This window comes from Megascapheus bottae, chromosome 6, assembly GCF_031878675.1.
Source record: "Megascapheus bottae isolate mThoBot1 chromosome 6, mThoBot2.hap1, whole genome shotgun sequence".
Classification (NCBI taxonomy): domain Eukaryota; kingdom Metazoa; phylum Chordata; class Mammalia; order Rodentia; family Geomyidae; genus Megascapheus; species Megascapheus bottae.
Window position 1 is genome coordinate 17,447,326 of NC_143514.1, and position 16,021 is coordinate 17,463,346.

Sequence of the window (16,021 nt, forward strand, 5' to 3'; positions counted from 1 at the left end):
TTTGGGGAAAGGGTGAAGCCTTCAGCTTCTAGGATTCTCAGTGAATTAATTCTTTCTGAACATTGAGCTTCTTTTCAGTTTTAAAACTTCAAACTTGTAGAGGGTGTTTGGGCAGTGCCTCCTGCTTCTGCTGCAGAATCACATATCACTGTTTTCTTAACACTTGTTGGAATTCTGTATACAATAGATTAGGCATCCTTCAAAATCAGTGGGGCTTTCTCTTTTTGTTTTTGTAACATTGGAAGCAGTTGTTTCTTTTGGTGGAATGAGAGAAAATATAGCTGCCATAGTAACTACTTTGATAATAGATGGATGAGAATAGAAAGGCTGCTCCTTAAGATCAGAGGCTCTGCACTTGATGAAATAGACTTGACTCGGGGAGCTGACTGCTTCCAAGTTGACCCCCATAACCCATTCAGCCTTGCTCCTTGGACTTACTACACCAAAACCAAGCAGGCCAGAAGCTGTTCTGTGAGAATCAAGCCACTGGTGCCACCATCTCTGAAGGATACCCACACAGGAGCCTAGATTGAGAGAAGGAAATCAAGGGTGTTTCCATGCAGTATCTTCCAGATGTCATTCAGTTGTTAGTGCTGAAATCACCTCTCCCCATTTTCATCTTTACAAAAAGCAAAATGTGGACTTCAGAGCAGAATCAGCTTGATGGTTTCCATCTCCGCCCCTCTCCCCATACTGGAAGTGCAGCTGACTTATGTACTCTGATACAGGAGGATGCACATGGAATGAGAGTTTAAAAGTCACCTCTGAAATAATGGGCACTGTCATTCCAAGGTGACCTTGCAAGGCTTTGTGGAGTACACTGCAATTGAATGCAAATATTCATGAGTTGCATGCTTTGACCCCAGGCTCTCTCAAGATTCAAACACACAGACAGATACAGATGCTGCCTCCCAGAGAGGGCCTCTGCTTTCTTTCTCAATTCAGGTACTTTGGATGGGATGGGTAGTGACAAATTCATTACCCTAGCAGAGGTAGAAATTAGCACCTTGCTCTTTCACTCTGAGTCTCTAACTCAGGACTCAAAGAGGAATCAAATGTGAACACATTCTCCTTAGATTTTGTGTTATTTTGTATTTTTAGAGCATCTCTACTCAAAGCTCCTTAACAACTTGATGTGGGTGATAAGACAAGGGATTGTATTTCTGCTTTTCTGCCCCTTAACAAGCATTGATGGCAGGTAAATACAAGATGTTTTCTTAAATCTCTCTGCCATCTCCTGTTGTTAATGCATGTGAGGGGAAAGATTCTCCTGTTCCATGGGGCACCACGTGAGATGCAGTGACAAACTAATCAAACCAAAAAGAATCACCAAAATTCATATTACAAATGTCCAACAGTCATCAAGTATGTGATTAAAAGGTGGAGTGATTCCTGCTTTTGTGCCTTTATATTGACAGATATTCTATATAAAATATTCATGCAAATAATAAAATCAAGCGATCTTCAGATCTCCATTCCTCAGTGTGGTTCTGGTGGTTCATGCCTGTAATCATAGTAGCTCATTAGGCTGAAATCTGAGGATCACTGTTTGAAATCAGACAAGTCAGATAAATCCAAGACAGTCTAATCTTCAACTAACCAGCTAAAGGCTAGAAGTGAATGTATGGTTCAAGTGGCAAAGCCCTAGCCTTCATTGAATAAAGCTAAGGGATATCATCCAGGCCTTGAGTCAAAGCCCACAACTGAAGCATGCGCACACGCGTACTCACATATACACACACATACATACACACACACACACACACACACACATACACACACACTTAAAGCCTTTCCTTAAAGTTATAGTTGCCACTAAACACAAACCCCATATGTAAACATGTGACAGCCAGACTCAACAGATAAGAGCATGGTAAGATGAAAATGATGGGTGGATGGATGGATGGATGGATGGATGGATGGATGGATGGATGGATGGATGCTAATACAGTTTTGTGACACATCTAAGGCCTCACAGATACTTGATAATCAGAGAAAATTAGAACTCAGAATTTATTCAAGATTCCAAACCATGTTTTTCCCCGCAGTTCATTGTCAGATTTAAGTGGAGAAAAGGTAGTAAAGAGTGAGGATACTCATTAAAGCCAAAACTATCCATTAGATTATAGTCTGAAAAGTTTCTTCCATACTTCCGGATCTGATCTGTACAATCCATTTTACAGCTCATCTTTCAGAACTTAGTAAAGCAGCCACACTGGCTGTATAAATGGGTCATAATCACAGCTCTTCAGCCCCCTGCCACCAGATCTCAAATGCTTAAATCAGACCTGAACGTAGCACACATACCTTTATTATTACCCTGTTTGGTGGAGGTTATTCACTCTTTGACATTTCCTTGCAAAGGATAGGAACAATTTGGAACATCTTTTCCTCAGCAATCCCAGGCTTGTTTCAGGTGGTGAAGGTAGAGGTCACTTTATTAATACAACCATCAAGGAAAGCTGTCATGGTAACGCATTGCATCGATTCCTTGAAGTGCAGGAGACAAAGCCAAAAAGAGAAACTTTCAAGTCTATAAATACAGAGCAGCAGAGCTCAAGCATAGCAGCTCACTCACAGGGTGAGACTGAGCGTACAGCTTTGAACAAAACACAAACAGAGAAGAGAAAGCTTCCCTTTGGTAATATAATGGATCACTGCAAACGTATGGGAATAAATGACCCTTTGGGTTGTTAAAGAGAAAAAAAAAGCACAGAAAAGGTAGCAGTACTCAGTCCTGGCTGGCACCCTGTGTGAATGCATGGGGTTTATCACTAAGTCTGCTTTTCTATACCTTCCAGAAAGAACTAATAAAAAAAAGAAAAGCAGTCCTGAGATCATAATTCACATTTTGAAAATAGATTGCATTTTTAGAAGAGCAAATGTGTGCAATGATTAATAACCAACACAGACACACACAGAACTGAATAATTTAGTGACAGCTCTATGTGTTTCCTTATCCAAGGTTCAAGAAAGAAATAAGTAAAAATCAAAAATTATTCTGTTCTTTCATTACGGGAATTGTGGATGGTGTGAAAATTGCCAAGATTTCTCCTACTGTGGCTTTCCGAGCTGTTATAACATGCAGCAGCTCACTTCAGCGTTCTTCCACCACATAACTCCATTTGGGTCTCACATTACCAAGATAATCTCATCTATAAGAATCCATAGATTATCCTGGGTACTCCATTTGAAACCATTCTTAATAGTGTAAGTTAGTATTGCATTTTAATTTTCAAAGAACAGTTTTGTCACAAATTAATTGCATTCTTCATATTCTTAACTTTGGACAATTGAGGAATTATAGGTGTGTTGTATCTTACCGGACACCACACAAATAAATTACTTTTATCAATAGTAAAGGGAAACCTCGATTGATTCTTCATAATCTTTATTTAAAAATCATTAAGTAATTGTAGAAAGGGATTTTAACTCAACATGTCAGTTTAGGAGTACAGTGCATCTTGATCAGGGTCACTCTTCCATCCTTCTCCTCCAGCTCTCCCAACTCTACCCATCCCCTTATTTTATCTGGTTCCATGTTACAGATGTAACATTACATCTTTTAGTGTACAGTCCAACTGTTTCCACAGGAGTATACATGTGTACTATATGTAAAGGTCATTTTCACTATGACAAAAAGAATCATATCTAGCAAATAATAATTTATGTCCAATACTGAATTAAATATTATCACGGGGATTTTAAAAATGAATCTTTCTGTTTACTATGATGCATATTACATCCTTTACTAAGATGCTCTTAGACTATCAATAACAACAGAGAGTCTAGACAAGCTTAAAATAAGTATGCCACAAAATAGTTCCATCATTTACCCTTTGAGGCCAATCTACACTGGCCTCAAGTAAAGACAAGTATAACTGGAAGTTGCCCTTGGATAGAAATTCCTAGATGGCTCTTTATAACTAATGGAGTAATGTTGAGATTGAATCTTTGTCCTTATGTTGTTTCTAGCATTTGGGAATGGATGTCTAGAACCTTGTGTTGAAAAAGATGCTGAAGTTCCATGATTAAATACCTGGCCTTCTATCTTGTTCATTCTTAGTTTATTTTGTGCTGCCATAGAAAAATATCACAGACTGGTTTTTAATGGACAAGTGTTTATGAACTCAGATTCCAAAGTCTTAGAAAGTCAAGCTCAAAGCACTAGCATCCTCCAGAGAGACTTCCTATTAATACTGCAGAGGGTATCAGGGAGTGGAAAAGCAGGGAGGAGAGAAAAGGGAAAAGAGGAGGAATGGGGAGGGATAAGGAGGGGATCACAGGGGAAAGCAGGAGTAAGAAGGCTTCAGGTACAGATGGTTCATGCTGCCTGTAAGAGATCTGAGGATCATTGTTGAAAGCCAATCCAGGAAAGAAAAATCTGAGTCTCTTATCTCCAGTTAATCAGCAGAAAGCTAGAAGTGGAGGTATAGTTCAAGTGGCAGAGTACCAGCCTTGAGTGGAAAAAACTAAGCAAGAGGTAACAGGCCCTATGTCCAAGCCTCAATACTGACATCCACATTCAAAACAGAGAGAAAGGCGCAACTCCATTCCCACAATACTGAAAGTAGTTCATTTGGGAGAACACTTCTGTAAGTTCCCACTAAACACTATTACAATGGTAATCAAATTTCAACACTAGTTTTGGGGGAGATAAAAGAATTCAAACTGTATCCATCTCCCATGTGTGGGAAAAGAAATGACACAATAGTGCTGGGAGTTTGGCCTAGTGTTAGAGTGCTTGCCTAGCATGCACAAAGACCTGGGTTCGATTCCTCGGTACCACATACATAGAAAAAAGCCATAAGTGGTGCTGAGGCTCAAGTGGTAGAGCTCTAGCCTTGAGAAAGCCCAAGGACAGTGATCAGGCCCTGAGCTCAAGCCCAGGACTGGCAAAAAAAAATGACACCATAGATGTCAACCTATTGGCCATTCCCATCCAGATCTATGCCGTTTCTGGCTTCATTTTCTGTATAAACTGGCTTGTACTGGGACTTAGGTCATAATGTGGCAGAACTCTAGAAGAGTAGCATTTAATACCATCAGCAAAGCCCTCTGACCTATCACTCAGTGGTAAGGAAGCAGAGCAGTTAGTGACTACAACAGAAAATCAACCATCTACAGAAAAGTTTCACTATGCTTGGAAATAAAGTCTACGATGACTAACAACATAGCACACTACAGTAGGTAATGATCTTTACTGTGTTTCTAGAATCTAGTTTTTTCCTTTGTGATGAGAAATAATCTATAAATCAGGAGGTCTGGGCTATATCTTAAGTGGAATCCTGTTTCCTACTGAAAGTTTGTCTGAATGGTCTGTGAAGTTTGTTACCAGCTCTAGGATATTACTGCTTCAATGAGCAAAGAACAAATGAATATGCAAGGATACTTTGGATTCCTCTTATCCTATAGTTGTGACTGCTGCTGACTTGGATCAGAGTAGTCTATAATAATCCACACAACAATCCACTCTACTATTTCCACTTGAAGTGCCCATAATTCCCACTCATTTGCATGGCTCTGCTCCTGAACACACACAATTGCTTTGATCTAGAACTACCAAAGTCTCTGTAATGCTCTCTTGAAACATACATCAAGGATGACTGCTTATACCCATTACTATGGCTATACACGGGGCCAGAACTTCAACATTTGACCCCCAACATTAATTGAAGAACGAGATGTTATTATGGGAGGTGTCCTATATATTGCTGGCCTCAACCTACTAAAGATCAGTAGCAAGCCATCTCTTACTCAGTTGTGACAACCCAAAAAACATCTCCAGACACTGTCCAATGACGAGGTCTTCTACTTCTTTTGCTCCACACTTTATAACATCCATTCAAGCTCTTCTTCAAATCTGTACCTGCAAAACTAAGTCTCTCCTGACCAGTAAGTATTTTCTAAGTAATAACAAAGTCTCTATAGAACTTACCGACTCTTTAAAGTCAATACTTTGGTCTATTCTCTGGCCAAATTCACTTTTCCATATCTTTTTTCTTGATAAATGATTGTTTTCTTTTCTTAGGATTTGCAACTGATTTCTTCCTTATGATGTATCTGTATACTCAAAACTGAAACGTTAGATTCTCTCTATACTATCTATAGAAGTTGACTCCAAGTCTATTTTCTCTTCTTTCCTGTTTCTCTAGCCTAAAGCTCAACTCCGTTTATTAAAGTGTCTAATTTCCTGACCCCTAGTCTGTCCTTTTACTCATCTGGTCTCACCTTTGTTTTTCCCTTTAAAATTCTACCCTGCATATACATCTCTGCAACTTCTGATTGCCTGTTGTCTAAATTCTGCAATGAGTTGCATAAAAATGTTCATAATCAGGATGCAGGGCTGCGCACAATTTTCCTTTCTCTTTTGTGTACCCAATATTCCAGCTACAGCCTCCTAGTCATTCATTAGCATGTTCCCTGTGTCTCTCAGTCAAGCCCTGGTCGGAAAACTGAAACCATATTTCAGCAGAGAATATTTATGAAAGCAAATGGAAAAACAAATATTTGAGGGTCTTAAAATGAGAACAGAACACTGAAGTAACTTTTAAGTCACAACTGCTCCTCTAGGCAAGAACTGACTCTGGGGCTGAGAAAAGGAAAGCAATGGAGTTTTCAGAAACCAAATGTTTGAATGAGAATCCTCACACACCCTCCACAGAGGGACAATGCAGAATATTGCATATAGAAGCCCTTGCAACAGGGCTCAAGAAAAAGGAAAGAGATGCTGCCAGAGTATGCAGAAACTTCCAAGTATGTGTTGAGACGAGTTTTGGGGAAAGCTGACTGATGAAATCCAATAAGCAATACTGTTAACAAGAGCCATCAAACAGGAGCAAGGATACTTCTCATTGCTTCTGTTTCCTCATTGGTGGAATCCAGCACATAACCTACAGTCTCAGCATCAGAAGGCGGGAAATATAATCTAAAACCAATCACACCTCCATCTCCTTGCTCCTACTCATAATTTCTCCATCCATATCACTCTTTCTCCCAATATATGCCTTTTGTCTAATGCAATCTTTTTATAATTATCCTTAGCCTTTTCCAAAGCAATTATTTATACCATTTATGTTTCCTTGGTAGTTCAGAAAGGTTTCCTTTGTATTTCTGTCATATGTTGTTTGTTTGTTTGTTTTACACCAAACTGTGAGCCCCTTTAGTGCAGTTAGAGTTACTGACACAAATTAAAAGTTGCTAGCAAGATGACTGCCACAAAACAAATATTGAATGGAAACGATAAAGATGTTTTAAAGAAACTCTTATGAAAGCATATGTATTGTCCTCCCAACCAAATTTGGACCTGTATGAGAAGAGATAATGTTTAATATGTCTATTACTTTCATCATGGTAGGTAGGTTATCCATGATGACAAGAAGCCGAATGATTAACTATCTACTTTGTTTATTAACTAACAAAATTTTGGTACAGAATGACCTGAAGATAGGGCATGATGTTATGAATATCAGGTAAGACCCATGTCTAGGTTTAAATGAGCTTTCAGCCTTGTTCCCAGCTATTAGTACTTTCCACATAGTACAGTTCTATATTTGTTGAACTGTAATAAGAAAGCACAATCAAATAGGGATAGGGACCAAATAGGATACAATTTTATAATCAGTCATAAAGTAGTGAAATATAGTCCATGTTTCTTTTTCTTTCTATTTATGTCTGACAGATAATATATTTTTCCCAATCCATAAGGTAAATTAATCCTGGGCCATACCTATTCCTTTACATTTATTAAATTTCTCATGACCATCAAAATCAACTAGCACTTTATTTAAACATAAGAAAGGTATTGAATTTTTACTTAATCACTTGGTTCTCAAAAAAAAAAGAAAATGAAGAAGAAGAAAAGAATCTTCTATTCAACAACTGATTTACATTCAGGTTCAAGAAGAAGAAAAATAGCTTTAAAAAAAGGAGGGGAGTGATATTTAATTAACTATTGATTTCTTCTCAATTATTCAAGGCTAGCAATTATCGATATTGATGGAACAGATATTTTCCTACCTCTGGTACCCAAATGAAAGGAAATACTCCATTCTACAATTTGCTGCCTATCACAGGAAATGCTGAGAATCTTTAACTTAAAATGGAAACAATTATTTGGATCTGTTTACTCCCTGTTGCTCCAATTAAACAGATATTTCCTAAAGCGGAAGCAAAACAAAAGTCCCCAAAACCCTATTATGCCTTCCAGATTAACCACAACCAGAAATTCTTAAATTTTATCCAAGAGGTTAATCATCCTATACTTAACCATTTGCTTCACAGCTGTACATCTTAACATGTTTAACAGTTACTCATAAAATACCATAATTTGGGATATAATATTTATGACTTCTAAGATACCTCAAAGGGCAGTAGCTTTTATAATCATCAGAAATCATAGAACACTACCTGGTATATCACTATTTTGAGCCATAGGGATTTGCTAGTCCTTACAAGGCATGGCCTTCTTTTTCTTTCTTATCTTTTAGTTGCACAAAGGGATTTCAATTTAATATATCAGTTGATGAGTACAATGTATCTTGATCAATGTCACCCCTCCATTGTTCTCAAGTCTCTCAATCCAGCTGGTCCATTCAAGTTACCACAGGAAGGTGTAGGGGGAGATGCTGCTTTCACACATATTGAATGCCTTAGCTGCATCTGCATCTGAAAAGAACACCCATGAACTATGGATATAGCTATCTCAAACATCACCACTCAAGAACTTCTTCACCACCATCTTTACTGGGCTCATTTATCTGCACAACAGTATCAGAACATACGTATGGAAAATGTTTTCTCTTAAACATGACATGACTACTGAATATGATTAACAAGCAACATTCTCCAATTAGTCCTAACTGGGAGAATGATTCTTTTTTTAAAAAAAAAATAGCTGGTACTTTATAGTAGCATTAAATGTGCATCTGAGTGCGAATGTGTGTGTGTAATTTATGTGGCATCTTTGGAGAAATTTGACCATGACATTTTTCTTTATATAAATTAAAAACATATATATATATAATATAATAAAAAGCTACTTTTTCTGCTCTGCCTCCCAACACCCTGCCTGATCTATATGTTAAATGCTTAAATAATATATGTTGCAAGAAAAAAAAAACATTCTTGGCACTCTTACTCTCTGTTGTTTATTCTTTTCCCTGGGTTCTATTTAATGTTCTGCTAAATCAGTGAAACCTGATTACCTGAAAAGAATAAGAGACATGGAATTAATGAGAACCACCAGAATTTTGAAGATGAGACCAAAAAAGTGCATTAAGGGTGAAAAGTACCTGAAAAGACTCTGTGTGACATTCAAGTCTCCAACAGCTGGACTTGATTTAATTGGATTCTGCTAATTGATGGTGATAATGGACATTTTGGTAATCAGGATTTCACCATTTCATTCATTACCATCCCCCCAGAAATCAAGGTGACCTCAGGCTCTAGTTCCTGTATTTATAATGCAATACAAAAAATCATAATGGACAAAAACAAAGGTGACTGCTCTTTCTCACATTGTTTCCCTGGTGGAACTAGCTTTTTCCCTCTACCCATCTGGCTGGCACCTGTCTACAGCATGTGGCTGTCCCCACCCAAGATCCCCACGCCCAGCTCCCCTGCGAGCCCTGTCTGCATGTGTGGAGAGAGAACAGTCCTTTGCATAGAGGTTCTTGGTCTTCTTTTTTTTCTTTTTCTTCTCTTTTCCACAATGCTGCTTTGCATTTTAAATGCCGCTCAGCAGGCTTCAAAGCTCTACATTCTCTCACTTCAGACACTTTGTCCTTTAAAAACTAAACAAACAAATGAACCTGGGAGGTCCCAACAGTTTTCAATTCCATGAACAGAAGCCAACTGCCAGACCAGTATTGCATTACTTTGTATTTGATAACTACAATTGGACAAAGATAATATCCAAGATTGTACCAAAAATCTGTATGAAAAGGACTAATGCCATCAAAACAAAGGTGGCAAACTGTTATTTGTTTGGAAATTGGAGTCATATGCTTAGTTAGTGGCAGTGGCAGGGAGAAGAGGGTGGAAGACCACAAGATGGATAGTGTGTGTGCGTGCGTGTGTGTGTGTGTGTGTGTGTGTGTGTGTGTGTGTGTGTGTGTGTGTGTGTGTGTATTTCTTAAGCTGAAAACCTGATGTACTGGATGAACTTAAATTGATTCTGCTCTTCCCTGCACTCTGCAGCAAATGTCTGCGACAATGAGCTCCTGCATTGCCAGAATGGAGGGACCTGCCACAACAATGTCAGATGCCTGTGCCCAGCTGCATACACCGGCATCCTGTGTGAAAAGCTGCGCTGTGAAGAAGCAGGCAGCTGCAGTTCCGACTCTGGTCAGGGGTCACCGCCAAAGGCTTCTGTAGCTCTGCTGCTGCTGCCATTGTTCCTGACTTCTCTGCTGCTGGGGACAGCCAGCAACCCGAGATTCTAGGCCTCGCATCCAGCCATGCGACGGACAGGACATGCCTGCGCCCTGGGGAAAAGCAAACACCACCCAAGCATTTGCTACAAGCGTAGAAAACACACAGAGACACACAAATGCACACTCGCCCAGTGTATTCAGAATAAGAAGGCCTCATCGAACTAAGCCATAGCTGTCAGATGTGGGCAGCCCTCGGGAGTCGGGACTTGTTCCTTTCTGACTCCAGAAGAGCTGGCAGCTGTTGATCTCTGATGACCATGAAAATCACATTGCCAGCTGCAAGAGCTTACTTGTGTGGACTGGAAAGGCTGTGGCAGCACACACACACCCTCCCTTCCCTCCCTTCCCACTCCCGCCCCCCTCCACCCCTCACACCCAGCAACAGGAAAGACAAGACAAACAAATCAACTGACTGATTTTACAAACATTTGCTCCTCTAACGTGGTGCACCCTCTCGCAGGGTTCTGCCCACTTGTGTGGACCAACCAAAATAGAAGCATTCTTTGCTGGTCAGGTGCATTGTGGGTATAAAGGAAATCTGTTACAAGCTGTGCAGTCCCAGAATCCCTCCCCACCTGTGCTTTAGTGAATGTTGCTCTGTAACCCTTGTTGGTTGAAAGATTTCTTTGTCTGATGTTAGTGATGCACCTGTGTAACAACCCCCCCCAAAAAAACAGCCAGTCATCCCCCTGTGTATCTTAGGGGCACTGTGTCATCCAGTCAGTGCCAGCTCACACCCACTACCCAAGAGTGGCTATAGGAGTAAAAAAAAACAACAAAAAAATACAACAAAAAAAGTGTATCTATCCTTTTGTATTCAAATGAAGTTATTTTTCTTGAAATACTGTAATATGTAGATTTTTTGTATTATTGCCGATTTGTGTTACCAATCTGTTAATGTACCGAATTCGAATCAGCAAAGACTGACATTTGATTTTTTTCTTCTTCTTCTTTTGTTCTGTTTTGTTTCATTGTACAGAGATTTCTCTATAAGGGCAACGAACGTGCTGGCATCAAAGAATATCAGTTTACATATAGAATAAGTGTAATAAGATACCACCAAAGGACCTTCCAAATGTGTTTTTTTTTTCTTGTTTGCTTTAACAATGGAAGATTTAAAGAATAAAGATTCCTGCGTAAACAATTCCAGGAATTTGTATTGCAATTTGTTGAGATGAAAAGAAGCAGCCACGAAGCAGTTTCACACTCACTTTACCGATTTCTGTGTGGACTGAACACATTCGACTGATGAATTTAGTACCCAGGAAGATGGATGGATGTTCACTAGATTGGACAACTTCTACAAAATATGGGACTATTTTCATTTGGAAAAAAATTCTATCAGCAAAAAAAAGAAAGAAAGAATAGAAGAAAGTAAAGAAAGAGTCTAAGTGATTGCCAAGATTATGCCAAAGCCTGTTGGCATACTAAGAGACTTTTATTTTTTAAGTCACGCTGTTTTCTCAGATGGATGGTGATCTGGCTCTAGTGACACTGATCTATGTATCTTTCCAAATGCAGTGTTTACATGGAATATCCTAACAGGCTACCAGGGGAACAAGGACAGTAGCAGGGAAATTGAATGATTAGCAATTCGACTTTGAATATATTCAGATGAACTATTTAAATGATATATCAAAATATACAGCAGCAAGTAGACATAACTGCTGCTTCTGGAATAAAGTTTGTTTTAAGTACCGCCCAAGGTGTAATAAATTCTTGTTTCTGCCTTTTATGAGGCCAATTACTGCCTAAGACGGCAAAGGGGAAGCGGGAGTGGGGAGAGGAACTGTGGCAAAGTTTGGAAGAGGTTTCCACAAGTGTGTATTCCAGTCCCAGCACCACCACTGTGGTCCTTCAGGTTACAAATGTGATAGTCACAGCATCTCCTGGAGTCAAAAACAATGACCAGCCCCAAGCCAGAATCTTAAGGACAATGGAGTCCTTATGGGATTTCTATCATAGGCGGGAAGGCTAGTTTCAGTCTGAATTTTTCACCTTGATGCCACTCTTTGCTGAAATGGGGAGTGGGAGAACGACTTCTGATAAATAACCAGAGTCAAAGCTAGATGGAAGAACAGTGTGTCTTATTTGTTTTGCTCCCAGAAAAGCCAATCCAAAGAAGGCAATGAAAAGTAAACAGGTAATGTCTGTGCTTCCTGCTACCCCACGTCTAAGTCAATTGAATGTTTGTTATTCACATCAACAGTCCCTTTTGATAGAAGAAATAAGGAAAGATAGAAATAAATTAAAGCTTTGGCTTAGCATCAGAGTGGCCAACTACAAACGGGAGATTTACATTAGAAGCATAAACAGAAAATTATATTTCAAGCTTGCCTAAGGATAATACAGGAAAATGCTGATAGCATATGGGGTTTGAGAGTATTGGTAATGAGGTGGATTTCTAATACAAAAATGGAATTTAAGTCGTTTTATAGTTTATTAGCACAAACCAAAGGCAGACTGTGTTATTTCTGGCAATGATGCACTTTATCACTATCAATTTGTGGCAATGTCACAGGCTCAGGATTCAGGCACTGCACAAGTCAAGACTTGGGATTCCAAAAGTTAATTCTCAAATTTAATGGAGGCCTGATCTAACTCAGTTCATCTGCATTTTATCTTAATGAGACAATAAGAATCTCAATGGTTGAGAAATATCTTGCATTCAGTGTACTTAGATATAGTTTTCTGAATTTCCTGAAGTTGATGTGATCTGCTTTTAATAAAAAATTCACTTTTAGGTATATAACAAATGGAAATGAAATGTTCTCTTTAATCTGGACTGTTGAGTTATTTTAAAAGGCCGATTCCTTTGAAGAAACTCCAATTCAATGGATTTTATTTGTCTGATGCTTTCAAGCATTCTTCAACATCTGTTTCCCTCACCAATGTTATGTTCAGAGAACAGGATTCAAGTGAAAAGGGTACACTACATTATCCCCATATTTTAGGTACTTGTTATTTTTGTTTCTACTTGGGTAGATAGGTCCCTTGAAGTGAGATAACATGAGTAAACCACTAATTCCCACAGGGTAAAAATACAATTCTACCAAAACTATTGATGAGCTAAGTTCTAGTGGCTCATACCTGTAATCCTAACTTACCTTCTCAGGAGACTGTGAGCTGATGATCAAGGTTCAAAGACAAATCACACAAGGAAGTCAATGAGATTGCTATCTCCAATCAACCACCAAAAAGCAGGAAATGGAACTATGGCTCAAATAGGAAAGTACTAGCCTTGAGCAAAAAAGCCCAGGGATGGTGCCCAAGTCCTGAGTTCAACCCGCCTCCCCCCACACACACACATACACCTATTGATTATATATAAAATTCCAAAACCACTGACATGGGCCGGGAGTTTGGTCTAGTGGTAGAGTGTTTGCCTAGCATGCACCAAGCCCTGTGTTCAATTCCTTCATACCACGTATACAGAAAAAGCCAGCAGTGGTGCTGTGGCTCAAGTAGTAGAGCCCTAGCCTTGAGCTGAAGAGCTCACACATAGCACTCAGGCCCAGAGCTCAAGCCTCACTACTAAAACAAAACAAAATAAAGCAAAACAAAGCCAACAATGACATACATATTTCAGTCTTATTGTGCTGCTAGTACCAGAAGGTGATGAATCTGCTCTTCTGTAACGTTATGATTCATTTTTTTTGACCTGTATATAGCCGGAGGGTGAAGGCTAGCTCTAGCAAAGAGAGGCCTTAGTTAGGATACCACCAGGTTTATCCCAGGCACTCAATCTACACAGGCACCTATTCCACTCAAGCATCTTTGGGTGAGTGTGGGGAGGGGTTGTGGGGTGATTCACACTCTTGTGTGTTCACACAACCCTGGGAACTTGACAAATCAAGATTCGCACATGACAGCAGGGTTGTTCATTGGGGAATTCACACATGACAGAGGGAAGAAAAATCCCTTCCAGTGGAACTCAGGACTCAGAGCTGGGAAGAAATGAGGGGTAGAAGAAAAATAGGTAACCAGACTTCAGGGAAAATGTCTAGAACAGACCTTGAGCACACCAAGGATTCTAAATCGATATCTGGACTACCAATGATTATGAAAGCTCATGCCAAAGTGATACTATGGAATATATTTTGCTAGCACTTGACTAGCTTAAGACTTAACTTTCAGATATTTAGGTATATGGCATGTGGACTTCCAATATCACTCCTACACACACACACACACACACACACACACACACACACACACACATTTGGGCTTTGGATTTGTCTGTTCAACATGCAATGAAGCCAGTCCCCATGTTGACACTTTCACATGCCCAGGAAACATAAAGAAAGATACAGATCTGAAGAAGTTTCATTGTGGTCTGCCTTACCCCTTTCTTGGAGTTGTACGTTTGATGGAGTTTAACGACCTTTGGATGAATTTGAGAAATCTCAAAATCAAATCTTTTATTCCATCTCCTTCACCCTCTGTCATCAATAATCCAGTAATACTGGATATAAAAAGCTGATGGACTGACATGGGATGAGACCATGCTGAATGGGAAGTGATCTGTGTGCTTCACCCTTACTTACTGTCAAATAAAAATACCTATGTAGCAGGTTCTTTGCTCACAGGACTAAACAGGAGATACAGGAGTGCTACACTGTGCTCTATCTATGTTTGTCATGTGTGGGATTTGACGTGTATCTGTGATTTGGGATGCCCTACAGCTTCAGCTGCAAGAGTCTGAATTTATACTTCTTACCCGCCACATTCTACCCCCAGTCTTCAAGGATAAGAATGTGATAATGACTAAATCATGAAATCAGAACAATATGAGTAACCAGGAGGAAATCTGTTGCTATTTTATATTGTTTTTAAGGAAATGCTGTTGGATGGTCTTTATAATATATTGGGCTCTAAACTAGACATGCTCCCAGGGCTTGATTGAAATATCTGGTTATCAATTCTCTTTGCCTCATGATAGATACTGAGGTATCTAGATTCAAGAGGTAGAATGTTTAGCATTGTATGAAAAGCTAAGTGAGAAAAAGAGGTCCTGAATTCTAGCACCAGTACTGGCACACACACACACACACACACACACACACACACACACACACAGATATAATAAAAGTAGCTTGTTCCTTTAGTTACCTAAAACAGATGCCAGCAAATCCCACACACAAACTACTCATAAAAATAATACAGTGTCAGAATGCCAGGGATCATATTTTGAATTTTCACCAGCAGTCTGGAGAACACAGAGAACTTGCACTCTTCTGAACACCTGGGAAGGTGTGACTCACATATTACCATCTTCATTATGCAGCAGAAGCATCCAATAACTAAGAAACAGACATAACCTTTGGGTAAATCATTTTATTGCACTTATCAAGAAATGAAAAATAACATCTGTGAAAATATACAATATTGAATAAGATGCAGTTACTTCAGTCTATTATGGCGATAAAGTTGTCTGGGCCCTTACTACATTGCTAAAGAAGATTCTGAAACAAGTCCACCAAGAAGATTCAATTTGCCAGGTGCAAAGTGGCTCTTGTCTATGATCCTAGCTACTCAAGAGGCGGAGATCTGAGGATCATGGTTCAAAGCCAGCCTAAGGAGAT

General features: G+C 39.3%; 1 protein-coding gene across 6 annotated transcripts in view; it reads left to right on the top strand.

Annotated features, from left to right (window-relative positions):
• Ntng1 (netrin G1) overlaps window positions 1–13,101 on the top strand; it is a 346,192-nt gene extending 333,091 nt beyond the window's left edge. For all 6 annotated transcript variants that reach the window (XM_090334293.1, XM_090334290.1, XM_090334295.1 and 3 more), the window contains one exon: window positions 10,201–13,101. In XM_090334293.1, coding sequence (XP_090190419.1) covers window positions 10,201–10,445 — 245 coding nt within the window. In that variant the 3' untranslated portion in view covers window positions 10,446–13,101. The remainder of the gene's footprint in view (window positions 1–10,200) is intronic.
• The last annotated feature ends 2,920 nt before the right edge of the window (window positions 13,102–16,021 follow it).